The following is a 20,166-nucleotide window of genomic DNA, read 5'->3' as shown; positions in this document are numbered from 1 at the left end:
TACATCAAACATTAGTTTAAGAAAAATAAAACAATCAAAATTTTTTCATTGTTGTATGTATGTTCAACTTTAATTTCATGATATCAATAATGATTCAATTGCTTTTGTTATACTTTCAAGTTAAATACTGAAATATGATTGGTTTAGACGCAGTTCATAATTTGTTTTATTACCCTCAGCGTTAGCAACGCATTTAGCAACGGGTAACATTACGAATTGTTACATGCGCGAAAATAATGCGCGTACGGTTCGCTTTAGAATTCATGTTATTCCTATCTAAAAGCAGTGATGTTTTCTTTAAAATTAAGACATTCAGTATAACAAAATAAATAGTGCCTGTTTGGGAGGATAACAGTTGAAATTGATACCCCTCGAAAACCATTGTCAACCTCCACTTCGCGTTGGTTGACAATGGTTTTCGAGGGGTGTCAATTTCAACTCTTACCCTCCCAAACAGGCACTATTTATATAATACCAAATTTCCTGTCCATCTTTACTTACAAGGTTGCTTGATTTTGTGGGGTGTCATGATGTTAGGGGACGACATGCTGGGACTCATCGGGGACGGCGTACGTCGTGGATGCTTGGGACTGAGACTAGGAGATCGTGGCGTGTGGCGAAGCAGTGGAGAGGTACGTCCATGAAGTGGGGACGACGGAAGGTTGAACGTTGGAGAGGTAGGTCCACTTCTAGATGACGGCGAAGGTATGCGGATCGGCTTGGATGATTTAGGCGAGGTCGGAGATATGATCTGGGACAACGACTCCAACAAGGATTCTCCGGAGAAGCCCGACTTAACACCAAGTCGAGGGCTGGGTGACCTCATTCCATTGGTCTGACAGGACTGGTCGTTGACCACCACCCTTGGACTGACCCTGGGGGAGGGTTTTGGACTGGTTCCTGGGGTCAGGGTGTCGGAGCTAGTAGTGGACTTGAGTGTGTATGAGCTTGTTGAGACAGTGGTGGCTACAGTTGTGTCTGCTTTGTACAGCTCGTCAAAATTATCAGCTGTGGATTCACCGCGCAGGGAGTCAGGCAAGATAATTCCTTGGACATCATTCTCACTCAGGTTCTCTGAGATGGCAAGAGGAGCTAGCGTCTGGGCCCCAGGGATTACGAGGGCTGAAGTGTCTGGTGCGTCATCACTCTCACCAGTGTCCCCAGATGATTCCTCTTCTGATTCAGCTGAAAATAGAATTATTCAATTTTTTATTGTTTTGGTTAAAGATAAATTATATCTAAAAGTTGAGAAATGTTGTAACCTTGACTTGCCACATAACCGTTTCGCCTCTACCGTTTGAAAAACATTTAGCATGAATTCTGCTACCTTAAAAAGTGTCATCATCACCCAAATTCTGCCTTCTTAGCAACTTGAAATGGTGTGTAATATTTAATGTTAATACACTTAGTCTAGCACTGGTGAACTAAGGTCTCCCCTACCAAAAGACTCCTGAGTCAGCTTGGGAAGCCTTGTCTCATAGATTGGCATACTCCCAGTGCTGATTCGGCGGTTGTCTGGGCATGGCTTCACCAGGTGAGTTGTGTTTTTGGGCAGCTCCCCCGAGATTTCTTGAGGAGGGCTTCCACCAGCAAACAGGTTGGTTTCAGACTGGGACCTTCAAATTCAGAAATTTAATCAATACATGTAGATCAAGACAAAATATTGTTTGACTAAATGCTTTGTGAATTTAATAATGATACTTAATACAATTGTATATGCTGTGGTTTCATATTTGTTCGATATCATAAATACCTGATCCTTAAAATGATATGTTCATTGAAGTACAATTTTTACAGACATTGTATTGATAGAATCATTCATCAAAAACTCAGATTGGCAAACAGGTACGTGTATTACTGTGTAAAATGCCTTGATATCTTTTTTTAATGTTAATATACAAAGTTAGTGATAAATTATCACATAAAGAAAGTATATCTCAGAGTGATTTCCCCCATCCCTCTACAATCAGCATTTACCAATTAGAATTATTAGTTTACGATATGATATATATTTCTATACATACATGCATATTGTTGTAGAGCAAATACGGTGTGTAATTCTGTTCCACTCTTAACTATCATTTTGTCAAAAGAATGCTTCATTCAATTACAGCTTATGCACTTGTCCTAGGTTATGACTTAATTTTTATGTGATATGATATTATATCACTAGAAAAAAAATAATGTAATATACGTACTGGCAAGATGCCAGGGTTGACTCGAGGTTTCCACTCTCTGGGTTTTTGTAGACTCGCTTCAGAGCCTCAAGAACTGTTTTACCATCAGTAAACACTCTGTATGTCAAGAGAAATGTGTTCAAAAAGTCGATGCTCAAAAATCGGAGGTCTGTCAGACGATCCAAAAGACGCTCTACACTGGCATGTCGAATCTACAAAATAAATACAAGATAAATTCAAATAGTGTAATAATTGTACTAAAACAATTTAAACATTTCATTTTTTTCAGGTTTTCAACATCTCTGATTTCATTACATTTAATTTGTTTGCTAAAAACTTACTCGAAATCCTAACACATTTTTGAAATAACAAATCTTTAGTGAGGACCAATGTTGTAGACATACCTGTGGTACTTTACAGGAGTTGAGAGTTCGGCTGAATTTGATGTCCACATCATCCAGAAACAGTCTACGATCTGACCTATAATCAGAAAAAAGCCATACACAGTTACCATGGAAATTGGCAATTTCACCTCCCAAAGAATTTAATAACATTTTTAAAACTATAGACATGATCTTTTACAACAAGTGAAGCAATACATTTTTAACTTTGCTAAAAATCCATCGTTAAAAGAGAAGAAATGCTCGATTCTGAAACTCAATGTTGTATGCAAGTCACTTAATTCTGTTTAGTAGACTGTGTCCTTTAAAGCCAATATTCTGAAATTTCTTTTATAAAAAAATATTTAAGAATCATTGTTTAAGTATTATGAGGTGATCAAATGCAGTCAAATTTATCAAATCCAATAAAGCCCAAAGGGCTTAATTTATGATAGATTTGACCATGCCTGACTGTATTTGATCACCTCATAATAATCAAAGAATGAATTCATATCAACATTATTTTCAGTTAAAACTAGTCACAGAAGTAACAGATATTGACATACAAAACAAAATATGTATAACAGAGCCGCACTAGTGGGACATCTATAACTCTATGATGCAGTTCTATTACTGCACTAACAGAACACTGAGTACAGTAATACTTGGACAAAATGAATTCCTAGGGACCAGTGGATTTACTTTGCCATATCTATAATTCGTTATATCTGTGAAACAAATAAACGTAATTAACAGGATAGCAAGTTTGCCAATTACAATCAGAATTTTACTGAAACTCTACAAAACTTCAAAATATATCCAAGATTTCACTATGTTCCTATGAGTTTACCGTATATAGACAATGTAAATGGCAACTAGAGCTAAGACAGACCAGTATATTGAAATACTAACAATCTGAATTAAGGTCCCTTTTTACAATAATAAATACCCATTTCTAAATTTTGAGAAATTTTCATTGTATAAAGAAATGTATTTCAATTTATGTATTGCATTTTTAAATTAGAGAATATGTACTACTATTAAAATCCAAGAAGGTCGATCAATATCATAAGATTTTCAGTACAGGGGAAATTCATTTACTGACTAATGAGCCCGATTGAAATTTATTAATTATTACAAGAATATAAATTACAGTTGCTTCTTTAAAAATTTTACAGAAAAAATAGCAAGTGACTCTAACTCTACTCCCATATGCTCTGAAATTTAAGTGTGCATGCAGTCTCAAGAGGGTCAGACCTTAACTCTATAATAATTAAATCGATAATGAAATCAATAGAGTGTCAAGTAAACAATCGTCTCTAATTTCAGTTCATTGTCCTTTTTTTGACATAAATTTAGCTATGCTTAATAAATATTAACTTCATATATTGCTTACAACTAATAAAATGCTGGAGTTCTAGACTTTGATCACTGTACTGTTAGAAGCTATTTACAAATTTGTCTTATCAAGTTTTGATTGGATTTAAACAACAGCCATCAGATGAGATCATTGAATTTTCATTGTGTTTTCATGTTAAGAGTTTAATGATCTGAGCTGCATGGTTTGCATTATCTAAATATGGAGTATCAATTTCATCCTTTTTCTGAGAAAAATAGGAAAAATCCTCATTATCGAAATTTTACCAGCTGTTCAATAATTAATGTTTAATGAAATTTTTAACATCTGATAAAAATGCTTGCTTCAATGTTCCTTTTTAATGTGATTTGTAACATGTCTTAATTTTGAAAGAGAGTCTTACAGGTTGCAAAATCTTAAAACTACCTTTCGAGCGAACCTTTGTTGATCACGTAGTAGAAATTCAGCGCAATTGCATGGTCACATAATTTTAAAATCTTTTTTTAAAAATAAAACTGCATATACTGAAATAAAATCAATATGAAAATTTCCAAGAATCTTTGTTTACGATCTGTATGCGTTATTTTTAGCCTTGCGACCATTGCTGCTTTTTGCCCTTCTTTCCACATGCGGTTAAAAATCAATACACAACTACAACCTGTAGTGGCAAAACATGGACTCACCATATCTGAGTGCTGTGGATGTATCTGAAATGCATGCAAGAATGAAACTAGTGAATAAACAAAACAGAGCTTGAGGGCCACATAGCTCACCTGATGCTTAGGTCACAAGCTGAAGGGCAAGCTGGGGAGGGAGGGGCTAACAGTTATCAAATTTGATGCATCGTCGGAAACCCATGGTAAGTCTCGCAGCATATGCCAGACTTGCTGTGGGTTTCCAACGATGAATTTGATGAAACCTTACCATGTAATAGGGCAAATCCTCATTTCATTATGCCATTTGCATGCGCATAAACAACTTATTTCATAGCATTAATCTAAATTCAATGAAACATTATCAAGCCACAATTATCAAATACTGGTTAATGGAGAGAAAAAGTAATTTTCTAAATAATGTTCAAGCAATGATACTGTTGAATCATTCATAATTTTGGAAGTCCAAATTTTTTGTGCATATGCATCAAAGTTTTCTTATGCAGGGCTTGCAGGGAAGTAATTTCATGGATTTGCTTTTCATTATAGTGAATAAACATCAAATTTTATAATTTAGTAAAGATGATTATAAATTTCATGGAAAAGATTTCCTACAAAATTCACAAAAAAATGGGCCATCACATATTTTAATGATTTCTTGGTATTTAAGTAAGGAATTGAAACAAATGAACTGATAATATAATTATAGTACATTTTGATAGGACAGACAAATGTTGAACAGAAAACTTCATTGATTCAGTTGTGATGATCCAAGCTTGATATTAATGTGCAGGCAAGCAAACCACCTAGTAATTTATAACAGGGATTATTATGCTGAGCACCTGGTTGTTAATAGGGGACTTTAAAACATTTAACTTTTAAAAATTTTTGTGAAATAATACCAGAACATTGCAGAGAATTAACTGGTTTGGTTGATCATACTTCCATGGTGTGTAAATAGTTAGTAAATTATGCATGCATTCACCATTATAAATTAGGCCAAACATTAAAATTTAGTCATTAAACTTAGTTTGACGTGAAAAATTAATAAATTTAGGTTTCCTTTTTTTCTAAATTCAAAAATGCTTGAGCATAAAATATACAAGCTATATAGAAATGATTGCATGAATTAACAAATGAAAATGGCTTCAGATAGATTGGTGCTTGTCATCAAGGTTCTATATATGATTAAAAGTTTAAATCATATCAATTCTTTATATCCAATTAAAAATTAAAGTTAGATCAATTCTTCATATCTAATGTAAAACACAATTCTCAATCTACTAGTAACAGATATTTTTTTACTTTAAAAATCAGCTTAAAAATGTTTCTAGTAAGTTAAACATTCAGTGGAGACAAATAGTTTGATTATTTTGCAAACGCAGAGAAGGCAAATAGACTAAAAAATCTATTAAAAATAAGTATGCTGTAGTAAGCTGAACTTAAATGCAAAAACTTACACAATAAAAGCTTTGTAAGTGCAGATATTGATTTTCAGAGATAGACAAGGCATCTGTCTCTCCATTCACACTCAAGCCTAAACTTTATTTAATTTTTGATACAGATCTAACAGTTTTGGGGAAACAATTAATTAACCCTTTTCTTTACATATTCATAAGAGTTTGCTATCAATTAAAATATTCTAATTATTTCATTTGTGGATCTTTTCATTGAATCTTTTTAATCTTAACTTATTATATTCCAAATGTATAATGTATTAAAAACCTTGGAAAGAAAATAAAATTTAATTGCCTGATTTTTTTTATTGGAAGAATAATTATATAAAACAATAAGTAAATATGAGTGTACTGAACTTATGATTGTCATTCTATTACACAAATGGCTTAATTCTATGACTGTTTGCTGTTACATTTGATACAAAATATAAAGTTTTCTAGAAGTTCAAGAATTTTGTTGTTCTGTTATTACACTCATTTTACTGTCATTATATCCTGAAAGGTCAGAATAGGAAAGATAGCATGCATGTGTTAGTCTGTTAGATAAATAAACTATTAGTTGTAGAACATGCAGGCCAAGAAAAACTGGCATGGCATAAAGGGAAAGATGTAATATGTCTAATCAAGTGTCACCTCCTCTTTTTGTTTTGTTTTCCAAACATAAAACTACAGACCCATAAAGTTTTTACAAAATTTTCATTATGTTGATATGATTCCATGAATAATAGCTGACTAAGTTATCTATTTGATCTTTATTTGTACATGCATCAGCTGTACATATCAACAGTAAGCCAAACATATTTTGCAACTGCGCAATACTGGTAACTTTATTTCAATTTAATTTTTATATCTTTTATATTAACTTTTTTAATAGGTAAGATAAGACCAGTCAGTGCCTGGAAGTATCCGTAAGTTTTGAGATTCAGTTTAACTGTCTGATTACTGCGTGTGATGAGTGTGTATGAGCTGTAATGAGTGAGGATGGAGTGAGGTAAATGGAGGTACACTCACCTGACAGATTGAGGCATGGTGACTGAGGATGATTCACTCATTGAGGTATTCAAGAGATCACTGTAGTGTAGATCCTCTATGCACTGACAATAGCAAAAGAGTATATGGTTACAACCCCAACAAAATTACACAGTCATCCTTGAAAAATATTACAGTAAATACACACTTCATACAAGTTTAACAGTTAACTCCAAAAATACAACTTGCAACAGTATATGTGATTTTGCAGCTTTCATTTGTAATCAGTGTATAACCACCAAATGTTTTTGATATCATTTTATAAAATAATTTCTTTTCATCTCCAAACTGATGAAGAATAATTCAAAACAAAACATTCATGCAAAAAATTGGCAATCTAAAAATATTATGGTACACTCATTGCCGGAACCCACAGGTTTTCTATCCATTACACTGCTTTCAGTGTAACGGACAGAAAACCCATGGGTTCAGACGTGGAGTACATTATGTCGAGCAACCTTTAACACAATTTTTTTTCCTAAACAATGAATGGTTTTAGTATAATCCAGATGTTCTGATTGGGTAAATAGATTGAGACTGCCAAATATCTCTATATTACCTGACTGATATCAGAGCACCACGCTAGCTTTTCCTGCCGTGTGGCTGCTACTAGTGTAATTGACGTTCCGTTGCCGCTTTTAGTGTCCACGATGATCTTGAAGTCTAGTCCATTGTAATCGGTGCGGGTTTCTTTTTCGCTCGGTTGTATCAGGGTGTTAACAGATCCAGCACTACGCAGACTGTCTATAGAGTCTAATGAAGATGCTATAACAGATACAAAAAAGATGTGACCAAAATATCTCTAGTCATAAAATCTCCGACGAGTACAGTAAGTATGAAATGGCAATAACATTGCATAAAGGTTTAAGAGTATAGATACAAGTATTGATTTTCACGACGCTGCAGTTACTACCTTTCGTCAATCAGAAGGATTTGACCAGTTATGCACATATCATGTGCAAACTATAATTGTCTTAACAGTATCACTGTTATGACTGCAGTGGTACTACGATTATCTGAGAGACACAATAAACTAAGTTTACAATTTCTTGTTACCCCGTATTGATCGAGACTGAAAAAAAACTTTCTTCCAGGAAAAATGAATATACCAGGTTTTTTGTTTTTATGATATACATATACATTATATCAGCAATAAAAGTACTTGGTAAATAGCTAGCCTAGTTTTGAGAGATGACTGTAATAGGTCTATATTTTGAAAGGTACCAAATTACTATTTCAATGCTCACTGTTGAGAAAGATGAATAATATGGTACTACATACTGTATACTGGGAAATATATTCACCTGTTTTATTTTCACCCTTTTCACCCTTGTTTTCAGTGGGCAAATTAAGACTGATCAAGTTTGAAACAATTTATTAATTACTGTTAATTAGAAAAATAATCTATCATAAATTCCATTGTCTGTGTTAATTCAAGACAGGGCAAAACGGCGGAAAAAAAAACACCATGGGGCAAAAATAACGCTGCAACAGATTACAGTACTAGACTTATAAGTCAGACAACAAACGACTTACTGTCCGGGTCATTTATAAAGGGCTCCGCTCCTGGATCTTCAATTAGAGTGCAGTCTATAAGTGGGATCTTCCCATAGTGCTGAAACACAAGCAAATACATCATCTAAAACTAAAATTCAAAATGTTAAGTTTGATCTCCCTAAAAAATCATTACCAAGAAACTCCAAATATATGACACTGAGCCTATGCAACATTATACAACCTCTGAAAAGCAACAATTTTCATTACTATCAGACAAAAACAAGACATTTTTATATATAACTTATCATTTGTATTAAAATTATACAATACTTAATATGAATTTTTTACACAAATATCCCATTTATATGTATGTGTCAATATGACTGTTTTTGATTTAAAACATTTAACCCTTGACAAAAACAATGCTTATGTAACTAGAACAATGTAAGTGAAAAATCTACAAAGGAGTACAAGTATTATGAAAACTCTAAAATCAGATAATGATCAATACGCCAGCTAGACCTTGAATATATACGAAATAATATGAAAGTCCATACACACAAGATCATAAAAGGGTTTTGTTGAATTGCTCTAGGTGCTAGATGAATATGTGGCAACATCTGATAGAGTTTTATTTTTATTTTTTTGGACAATTCTGCTGAATTTCATAGAAAAGTCCATTCCTTGAATTAATAACATGTAGAAATGATACATTTTGTTTCTATGGTAATACATATGTACTGGTTCATGCACTGGAGAATTCAGTAGCAATGATGTTTCATATTCAGATTACATTTATTTAGACAATGAAAAATTAAATCTATATCTTTTTGGCTTTCCAGATTTATTCAAGTAAATTTGCTTTGACCTTGTCCACTGCAAAGTGAACATGAACATTGTGGTTTTTGGACCACGATATAGTGTGTTGTTTTTCAGCACTGTCTACCAGCAGTGATAGGTGCTACACATTGTGCTACAAGATGTACTATATACATGTTGGCTCAGAATCCTCGCTGTGAAACTGTATACATGAAGTTTCTGGAATGAAAACAGGTATTTGTCTACCTAAAAACTAAAGAAAATTTCTAGTACTATTTTGCAGATATTAAAATGCATATATCCAAGATTAGAGGTTTGTTAAGAGAATCTGAAAACTAAATGAAATGTTAAAAGTTAACAGCTATAAATTATAAGTATGGTGTTGCAATCAACTCAATATGACGGTCCATGCAATGGATTTGAGTACACAACTATCGATTACTAAAGATCATTCAGCAAGAAACACAAGAGTAACAGGAATGTATACTAAAGAGTTGGGACTGATAGATCATGCCATCCTGTAGATCAGAGCTGGAAAAAACAACCTTGAGCTCTACAAGTGTCAGAGAATGGTTACTCTAGAGTTCTAAATGCATATACTAACACGACAAATATAGAATGGGGGGGGGGGGGGGGGGGAAGAAAGGGGAATCATAATTCACTGAAAGTACAATTAACATACTTTTTGGGAAATTAATTCCTCTATATTTTGCATTATTTCATGAAAGTTTTTTTTACTTAGAAACTTTTAAATGCTCAAAAATCTTTTGCAGCTTTTATGGAGGGCTTTCACGTTTTCAGATACAGACCATACTAAATCAGGGAGTACAAGTGGAGACTGTGGAGACTGCGTGGAAATAAAACAGAAACCAAACACTTTGGTCTTTTTTCTACACAATGAAGTAAAGAGGTGCCAGTGATGACAGTGTTGCCATGGTGATGTCAACGGTGAAAACGCTTTCTTACCTGCCTTTTAGGCAAAATCTGAAGATGGAAGGAAAACAGATCTTAAGTTAAAGACTATTCTTTAAAAACATCCAGATCAAGTTAAAAAAACATTCAGGGCATTTTTTTTCGACAAATCGTACCAGAAAAAAACATTAAAGCAATCAATATATGTAAAAAACTTAGTAAAATGGTCTTCCTTTTTACTGTCATTTCTTAATCAAATGACAAAAGTTTGTACATTCAACACTGCAAACCACAACAGAAAATGTAGATACACATCTTGTTAATATTCAGTACAAAACTTTTTGTCTTTGGTTATGTTTATGACTAATCGGTACCAATTCCTTTCAAATAAACAGAAAATTAACCAGTACATTTTTCAATTTATGATTCAACTACAAAATGAGAATTGATTCACTCTTTCCATATCCAGAAATCAATTCCCTTAATTAACTGGACTATCATTAAATACATACAATTCAATTACACATATAGTAACCCCAGGTAAAGCTTGGTACCATAGCACTCCTGTTTGTCAAGTACTTAAGTATAATATATCCTCTTCAGCTTCAGAACTTTATAACACAATATTAATTCTTTTTTTCACTCTACTTGTGAATAAATCCTGGTCAAACAAGGCATTCAGCAGAAATTTCACCACCACCAAAATATCTTACCTTATGTAAACAATAACAAGTTGGATTGAGATTGTGAACATTTTCAATTAAATATTCATATGAAGTTTAAAATCCAATTTCAGATAAACTTAACGTGAAATCATTACGCTGACATCCTGTTTACCGTCGATGTAGCGGTGAAGTGTCAGCCCATGCCAACTGTTACCTCAGCCCCCCGTCACACTCACAGGGCAAAAACGATAGCACTACAAAGGATCACAATTCCAGTGCCCTTGACACCGCGCCTAGACCGGACAAAATTCTGGGAGCCTGCCGGCCTCACGGTAAAACGTCTGCTTGTGCAGCAGCAGGGAAGGAGCAGACTTAACACAAGGTTTTATTTGTTCACATATGAAATGATGAACATTATGTGCATGTGCAATTCATATCATCTGTATTAGGTAGGGATCAATGAACCATCCAATCTGTCAGAAGCAGATGTCCAAGAGTTGAAAAACTCTTAAACACACATGGATGTCACATTAAGCAAGATATTTGGTTGACGGAACGTATCAATCAATACAAGGATAAACCTGACACAGTAAAGATGGCTATCTTTATGTAAACAAAAAAAACCCAGACTACAATTCAGATGAATGTTTCCATATCCAATATTTGCTCTCTCTCTCTCTCTCTCTCTCTCTCTCTTAAATGTACAGAGTTCCTGTTTGCAACAAAGCAGACAGTTGTCTACTGTGTTGTTCACATAAAATGTTTTGTCCTCAGTATGCAGATGGTTAAAGATAACAGACACAAAGCAACACTAAACATATTGTTCATGGAACATGCTAAAAATACTGTAAAAATATTTTCTCCTTTTTAGAATTGTTTACTTTATATAGAATTTTAAAGACCGTCTAGTAAATAACTATGATATAAATGATGTTTTCAGCTACAGTTTTGATAAACATGAGCATTTGAACCAGGAAGCTAGTACATGTTAATTTTGGCAAGGTCAAATATGGGACAAACAGCAGTTTAATGCTTTCATTACAATTTATACAATTTAGATGTGAAATGTATTCAAATGTCGTTTTATTTAACAGGAGTTGAGGGTTTTGTGGTGAAACAACTGTTCAAAACAGCTGTTGCCAGTACTAGTTGGAAATTTATAATAAACACTGACAGGAAACCACTTTATTTAAAGCTTACCAATATAGTCCACAGGTCACCGACACAGACCTACACTTATTGATTGAGGCATGGCATCAATGTCCAGGACAAATGCTGACTAGACATGTTAGTGACTTAACATAGACAGACCAAAAAAGGTTGTCATTTATACAGACATAGAATAAACAAAACATGACATTGATAGATCCTTTTCTGAATAAATATGACATGTTGTTGACATAGACATGGCAGACTTAATGAGACATGTCATTGACATAGAAATAGCCAGACTTAACAAGACATGTCATTGACATAGACATAGCCAGACTTAAAGGACAGGTGACACAATCACAAAAACATTGACCAACAAGTTACATTGTGAGTGGGACACAATTTATGCAAAATGTTCCTTACTACTCCCATCTGTTTCACAGCTATTGCTGAATTACTGAGCTGATAAGACACGTGACCTCAATATGCATATCTGAAGCCTCTGAGATCGGAAACCTTCGGTGCGACGTAATAGCCGACACACTGCCCATTCGCTGTATCTTTCACCCATAGGGATTTCTAACTTGCTCTTATCTAAAATCTGAAGTCATTAACTTTTGCTCATTGCTAATTAAAAGTTTAAGACCCTGTATATAAACAGAGTTATTCTAAGCATAGAAACCCAATTTCTGTTTCCTCAGCAATTATGAATAGGAGTAAAAATTGTGACCTGTTCTATTAACTTTTCATTGATCAATGTGCTTCATGCTGGAAAATATATGTCAGATGTTGGATTTTTAAAAGTCATCAAAAAAAACATGGAATCATTGTTTCTAAAGAAAGGATTTTGTTTTGTCAACACATAGTAAGTGATAATGTATAGAGACTTTTCGTAACCAGGAATTTCACCGGACCTTAAACCCTTAATAAACCCTAATTAAGTTAATTGGACTTAATAAAGGATTTTTTGATTTAAGAAGTATTACCAGAAATCCTGGTTAAGCAAATATGTTTGTAAATTTCATTAGTTCCACAAAATCAGGGGTCTACCTTAATTTCAATACTTATAACCCAAACATCTTTTAATTTCATTTTTAGTATGGTATTTGATCATGTTTGTTTATTGAATTTGAATTAAAAGAACTACCAATTTTCATAATCAGTAAAGACTGAAACAGTAGTTTTTTAACATAGTATTCAGATTTTAAAGACGTGTTAATCTCAGACTCCTTGAATTTTATCCAAATGTAATTTGATCTTTCTTTTAATAGTTTATGAAGATCATTTTTGGTAGTACTTCTGAGTTGTGTATAATTTATTCTCTATTGATCAAACCTAAAAAAAAAAAAAAAGCCCAAAAACGATCTGTTATGCACACTGATGACTTCTTATATATTGACATTAGCTTCAGATGGACAATGAATTATTTTTTACAGCAACACCAATTGATACAAATAGTACACAAAAAAGGATTTATATGTGATATAATAAAAATATAACTCATCGTGCTCCCAGTTTAGTTTTTTTTAAGAAAAAAAATATTTAGATTAATATCAACTTATTCAAATCAATGTTTTGGATCTGCAAGATTGGATTAGTATGCATATTCAAACAATATATTTCAAACTTTACTGAATACTGACAATCTGAACAAGTGGTTGCCTGTCTGGCTGACAGGATGATAATCTGCTATAAATCATTATCAATCACAGAATCTTCAGATTCATTCTAAATTAATTACTTTTTTCAATTTCTATTACCACTATCTTATGTACACAAAATTTCTCAAAAACTCCATTAACCAATAATACAACATGTAATCTTGTACATTCTATAATCTTACTACTTTGTTTTCAGGAGAGGCTTCATACACTACGCTATTCAATAAAATATGCTTTTAATAAATTCACTTTAATCTGATAGTGCTTTATTTTGAAATCATTATTTGCAACACAAATACACTATCCTGTACGTGAAAATAAATCCTCGTCCATTGCTCTGTTTACTATGTAGCCGATAGCTGACTATGTCATCTTTGACGAATAACGCACAGGGGTTTCTTATCTCATTAAAGATCGGCAAAACTCGGAGATCTGTTGCAGCTGGGATTTTCAGCATACTTAATTGAGCTGTGTGTTCTTATCTGATGCTAGTCAAATGGAAAAATTGTTATAAACTGATTTATATTTATGAAAGAAAATGTTTTTAAAAGAAAATGATTTTGTGTCACCTGTCCTTTAACGAGGCATGTCATTGACGTAGACATAGCTGACTGAACAAGGCATGTCATTGACATAGACATAGCAGACTTAACGAGATATGTCAATGACATAGACATAGCCAGACTTATCAAGATGTCATTGACATAGCCAGACTTAACAAGACATGTCATTGACATAGCCAGACTTAACAAGACATGTCATTGACATAGACATAGCTGACTTAACGGGGCATGTCATTGACATAGACAAAGCTGACTTAACGAGACATGTCACTGACATAGCCATAGCCAGACTTAACAAGACATGTCATTGACATAGCAGACTTAGCGAGGCATGTCATTCTTACTAAAGGAAATAGGTATCTGACATTGACATATACTGACTAAATGTGAGATGGCATGACATAGGCTGAGCAAGACATGTCTCTGACATAGACATATACTAAATGAGACATCTTAACAATATAGACATGAATCATGTCTTTCATATAGATTAATACTGAGTCAACAAGACCGGCCATTGGTATAGACATTATACATTGACTTGGATGTGACAACATTGATATAGGCGAAGAAAGTCAGTATATGTCTATATTAATGACATGTCTTATCTAACCACATTATGACTATATCAATGAAGTGTCTTATTTAAGTCAATGTGACAATAACATTGAAATGTCTTATTTAAGTCAGTGTGTCTATCAATGAAATGTCTCATTTAAATGAGTGTGTCTTTATTTATAACATGCCTTATCTAAGTCAGGGTGTCTATATTTATAACATGCCTTATCTAAGTCTGTGTGTGTCTACATCAGTGACATAATTGTCTTCTTGAAGCCAGGCTTTGTTTATATCAATGACATGCCTCTTTCAGTCAGTCTTTGACAAAATATGTTGCTGTTTCAAACATACATTGTCAAATAAGAGATGTTCTATACAAACACAAAAAGTCTCCATTAAAACTAAACATTTTAGACATAAACTGCCATTGATATCCACTGACCAAAAAAGTCCCTTTGTAACAACACTTGCAACATAAAGGAAACTACTCTTTGACGCAGATTTACTTGTAACTTAATCTAACCTACAAATTTAAGTATAAACCTACTTGGAGAACATAATGGGATTTTCCATTGTCATAGGTATATCTCAACTCTAAAACGAGACGTGTCATTGATATAGACCTTTCCTAACTCGAAAAGACTTGTCATTGAAATAAGCGTACTCGGACTCAATATTACGACTTGTCTACTCCATAAACGTTGACATCTCTACGCTGATAAACACATTGTTACATAGACTCACTTTGGCTAGATGAAGCCTGCCATTGGATGCCCGAGTTGTCAGGAGCATATGATTGGTAAAGAGGAACACCTGGCAAATGACTTCCTTCTCCCTGCGATCCTTAATGCGGCTCCAACTCGACTTACTCTTCTCATTAAAGACCTGGATTAGGGGACCTGCAGAAAAAAGAGAGATGGTATTACTACCTGGTGCAATAAGTCCTATCTATCTGCTGTATTTTTTATGATCCTTAGACGTTGACTGAGGTTCAATGACTTGGTAGTCTTATGTCTCTCTGGGCATGTGCATAGGATACTGGGAATAACTCGCCACCTAGTGGCCACCCCGTGACCCTTGGAGCAGTACACTGGAGGATCAATTTGTCTCCCCTTACTCAGTGCACCCTCTCCCCGTTACTGATGTGACAGATATGTGTGGTATAGATCTTCATGATCAATATTTGTAGAGATTTTCCAATAATTGGTTTGTGTAGGGATAAATCGGACTCTGTATTATGAAGCACATAGCAGACTCCATGTAAAATCAATAGTCTTAAATCTTAATTGGGACAGCCTTGTTCTGTAGCTCCGTTACAGGCTATTCAGCCTATAAAAATACAAAAATAAAACATGTTTGTGATAGCTGGAGTCTGTGTAAAATAACTGCTACAGAACAGCCATTTAAGTTATGAAAACACACTTTAGAAATGCATCTCCACAATCTAATCACCATATATTACTTAATGATATTATATTATGATTAAGTGATATGTGTCTAAATGATCAATATTTTTACATTATTTTCATGTCTAATCAATAATCAGCTCGATATGATATGTTCACCTTGAAATTAAACATGTTTATGAAAATAATTTTTCAAACTCGTGCCTAAGGTAATTGCATCAAAGTATATAGATTTTTCAAAAACTTGTCTAATTTATCAACCTGTCATTTGGTAATCATCAGCTTACCAATATTCAATTTATCACTCAGCCATTTTTTCAGTGTGTGAAATGATAAAGCATCCCTTTTATTTTGATCCAAATTGACAACAAAAACCAGACTTTTGAAAGCTTGAAATTTTATCAACCAGTAAAAGTTCATAAGCTGTTTGATAATTTTTTTATATCTGAATATTTCTTTATATCTGTAGATCTTATTCTTAAAAAAAACAAAACATACTGTATACAGGGAAATATTCGCCCCCGTTTTAATTTTGCCCCTTTTGCCCTCGTCGTCAGCAGGCGAATTTAATTTAAGACTGGGCGAATTCAAATGTTTCAAATTATCACTCTTTAAACACAACATTGTCTGGTTGAATTCAAGACAGGGAGAAACCATTTTGCAAAAATAACATGGAGCAAAAATAACCCTGCATACAGTATTACAAATTGACATGCTTTATGAAAGATGACTGCTGGGTTTTTTAACAAAGTAACTAATTCCATATCTGCTCTACTTTGGAGAGTTATACCAGTAATTCTAAATATGACATGCATACTTACAAATATTAATTCCACTTTAATATTTCTAATTGTAAACACAACTCATTTCACTTGTATATTCCTTCATTACAGTTCATTATAACCATAAAATTTTACAAGGAAAATTGCTACATCTATGAATTGGCTATATCCACGTTTGTACAAAACAGGGGTTTGCTGTCCATGCAAACATCTGCCTAAATTCAAATTACTATTTTTCCACACTTTAAACATGAAAATATGGTGGCAGTTGCTGACAGCATATGGTCAAAAAAAGCACAACTCTTACATAACAGATAGGATGCTTCACATTGAACAGTATCAGAGAAAATCTAAGCAATCAGTGCAATGAATGGCCAATGTGTGAATGTACCTCTACCTAAACAGATCAATATTTCTTTCCAATAATATTCAAAAGGATGACTTCAGTGGGAAAAGGTTCTCTTCTGGGAATTGATTAAATGAGACAGAGATGTTAGCCGAGCCTTGCTGGACAGAAAACAGACGATGAACCCGAGAACTGACTTGATCTCATAGCTTAGGTTCACACATCCTACTCTGTTCATACCCAAAGAGACATCAATATTTCCCAAGTAAACACTAGGCATATGCAAATAATGACAAACAAGAAAGAGAAAATTTAAATGCAGAAATGTACTTTCACTGTTTTAATCATTTATTTCCAATGGAAATAATGATTATAAATTAACACTAATATAGAATTGTCACAAAAGTATAACCACATGAATTTATTTACTATTGATTCTTTAGTTGAATAAACTGCTTGCTCTTTTTAAAAATTTCAGATGACCACCTTATCCTATTTTAGACTAGATGTCATGCCCATAGGTGGCCGATATTACCCCAAATATACCATAATATTTAGTTTTACATTTGTTTGCACTGAAGATTTCTTTCCTGTACATTTGTAACTGAGGTAATGATTGGAAATTTTGACATTTCTAAAACTTCCCTATCTCAAGGGGTATAATTCTGTCAGAAATCATCGGACCTGGCTTGACCTGCATTTTCTGTTAAAATACCTGTATATGCAATTTTGACATTTTATCTCTATCCCTTCCAAAGTAAGGGTGTGGAAACTAAAAATATAATTTCAAAATTTGAACTTGACCTACTTATGACGCATTCATACATCAAATTTGAGTTAAAGATGTCCAACTGTTGCCATTAATTAATGAACAAAATGTTAATGATGACAGAATGATGAAACGAGAAATTAGGACAGAGGAAAAATGATGGAATGACAGAAAGACAAAACAAGGTAACACTATATACCCCAGGCCATGTTATGGGGAGGAGGGGTAGGGGGTATTACATACCTAGTACTTATCAAACTGAGTTTTGGTCAGGTGAATATTATTACTTATTAGGTTAATTACTGACTCACTACGGAAATATACTGGGTTGATCAATCTCATAGATGGCGAGGTGAAGCCGAGCCGTCTATGAGATTGATCAACCCCATATATTTCCGTAGTGAGTCAGTAACTATAACCTAATAAGTGTCTTGTTTTCTCGAGGACTATCAAACGACATATTTATTCACAAATAGCGATGATCTACACAAAGCCATGTACAAGTCTCATCCATATTAACTCATTGAAAGCATATTTGAAACTCTTCAAAATTTTCAATCTCACCTTTCAAATACTCTTTAAAAATCTTTGCTTCACCCATGTTTACTTACAATGTTTTGTTGCTATTCAGTTTTAAATGTTTTCTCCCTTTCCTCTGCAGAGATTTGAGCAAATGTCCACGCTGCCATTTTGCTCTGCTCCAGACAAAACAATGTGACGTCAATATTCTAAGGGCAACTACTCTAATTTTAAAGAATTTCAAAGGGCAACTACTCCATAAACTTTAAGAACTTACAGCATGCGGTTTATGTATTAAATACTATGAAATGTTAAAATAAGTAAGCGAAGCGTTGGCCAATGGCGGCCATATTGCCTAATATTATTTCTCACTGAACAAATATAGAGATATATGAGGCAATCATGTGCTATGTTTAAACCAATGAAAGTGTGACATTTCAGTCCAAGGGAAAACAATGTAGTATATTAGCATAGAAATTCTTCACATGATCTCTTGTGAAATCCCCCACAAAGAATCATGACAGAAAAATTTCAAATGCAAGTGAAATTCATGCGAATGCTCATTGTTGAAGCATTTTATCAACAGTAAACTTTATTTATGCATTTCAATACTATTAGTTATTTGATTTGCAATTACTATAAAATGGAGCATGATTTAAAGGGACTTGGACACGATTAGTGATAAAAAAAAAAATAATTATTTTTATGTATAATATGGATTACTAGTGCATTTTAAATCATTGACCAAAATACTAAATATTAAAGTCAAGTTACAAGCGAGATAAAGTGGTAAAAATTGATTGTTATGTAAACAAAGCTGTTAACAAAAAATGTATTGTACAGAATTACCATTTCTTCGACAAAATGACACGTAAAAAACAATTTAAACTAATTCGGTATCTTCATAAATACTACTATCAACAAAAGAAAGATACATTTGATTGAAAGTTACACCACATACTATAGATAGGTAAAAAATGACAATATTCAAGCTTTGTTTACAAAACAAAGAATTATGAACTCTATATCTTGCTTATAACTTGATATTTGACTTTCAAATTTTGACATAGCATTATAAACTTCTATATTTATCATTATATACATTGAAAATGGAAAAATAAAAATTTGAAGTCAAATTTTGTCTAAGTCCTTTTTATTTAATAATGGTAGACTTGTATAAAGGGGTTACTTTTGCAAGACAAATGAGTCAAAATATCTGTTCATAATGTCCAATATTTTACTAACCATCAAAGAGATTATGCATGCTTTGTCAAATTAAGCAAAATTTGTGGGACTGTGGTACTCTCTCTCTCTTTCTCTCTCTCTCTCTCTCTCTCTCTCTCTCTCTCTCTCTCTCTCTCTCTCTCTCTCTCTCTCTTTACTTACACTATTTGAGGACTTTCTGTTTACGACCCCTTTAACAATTGCCCTCAGCTAAATTCTGATGACAGAACTTCCCCTATA

The 20,166-nt window shown here is 33.4% G+C and overlaps 1 protein-coding gene across 9 annotated transcripts in view; it reads right to left on the bottom strand.

The window, feature by feature from the left end:
• Positions 1-20,166, bottom strand: part of LOC105346952 (ras-specific guanine nucleotide-releasing factor 2) — a 62,823-nt gene that overhangs the window by 8,318 nt on the left and 34,339 nt on the right. For 5 of the 9 annotated variants that reach the window (XM_066087735.1, XM_066087736.1, XM_066087740.1 and 2 more), the window contains 10 exons: positions 15,625-15,779; positions 10,336-10,353; positions 8,590-8,668; positions 7,613-7,818; positions 7,036-7,118; positions 4,598-4,621; positions 2,582-2,657; positions 2,199-2,389; positions 1,441-1,616; positions 502-1,185 (listed from right to left, as the gene is read on the bottom strand). In XM_066087735.1, coding sequence (XP_065943807.1) covers positions 502-1,185; positions 1,441-1,616; positions 2,199-2,389; positions 2,582-2,657; positions 4,598-4,621; positions 7,036-7,118; positions 7,613-7,818; positions 8,590-8,668; positions 10,336-10,353; positions 15,625-15,779 — 1,692 coding nt within the window. The remainder of the gene's footprint in view (positions 1-501; positions 1,186-1,440; positions 1,617-2,198; positions 2,390-2,581; positions 2,658-4,597; positions 4,622-7,035; positions 7,119-7,612; positions 7,819-8,589; positions 8,669-10,335; positions 10,354-15,624; positions 15,780-20,166) is intronic. The other 4 variants (XM_066087737.1, XM_066087742.1, XM_066087744.1 and 1 more) reach the window with 2 other exon arrangements.

Source organism: Magallana gigas, chromosome 6 (genome assembly GCF_963853765.1).
Source record: "Magallana gigas chromosome 6, xbMagGiga1.1, whole genome shotgun sequence".
NCBI classification, from domain to species: Eukaryota; Metazoa; Mollusca; class Bivalvia; order Ostreida; family Ostreidae; genus Magallana; species Magallana gigas.
Note: the sequence above shows the minus strand (reverse complement) of the source record. Positions and strands in the feature narration are given on the sequence as shown.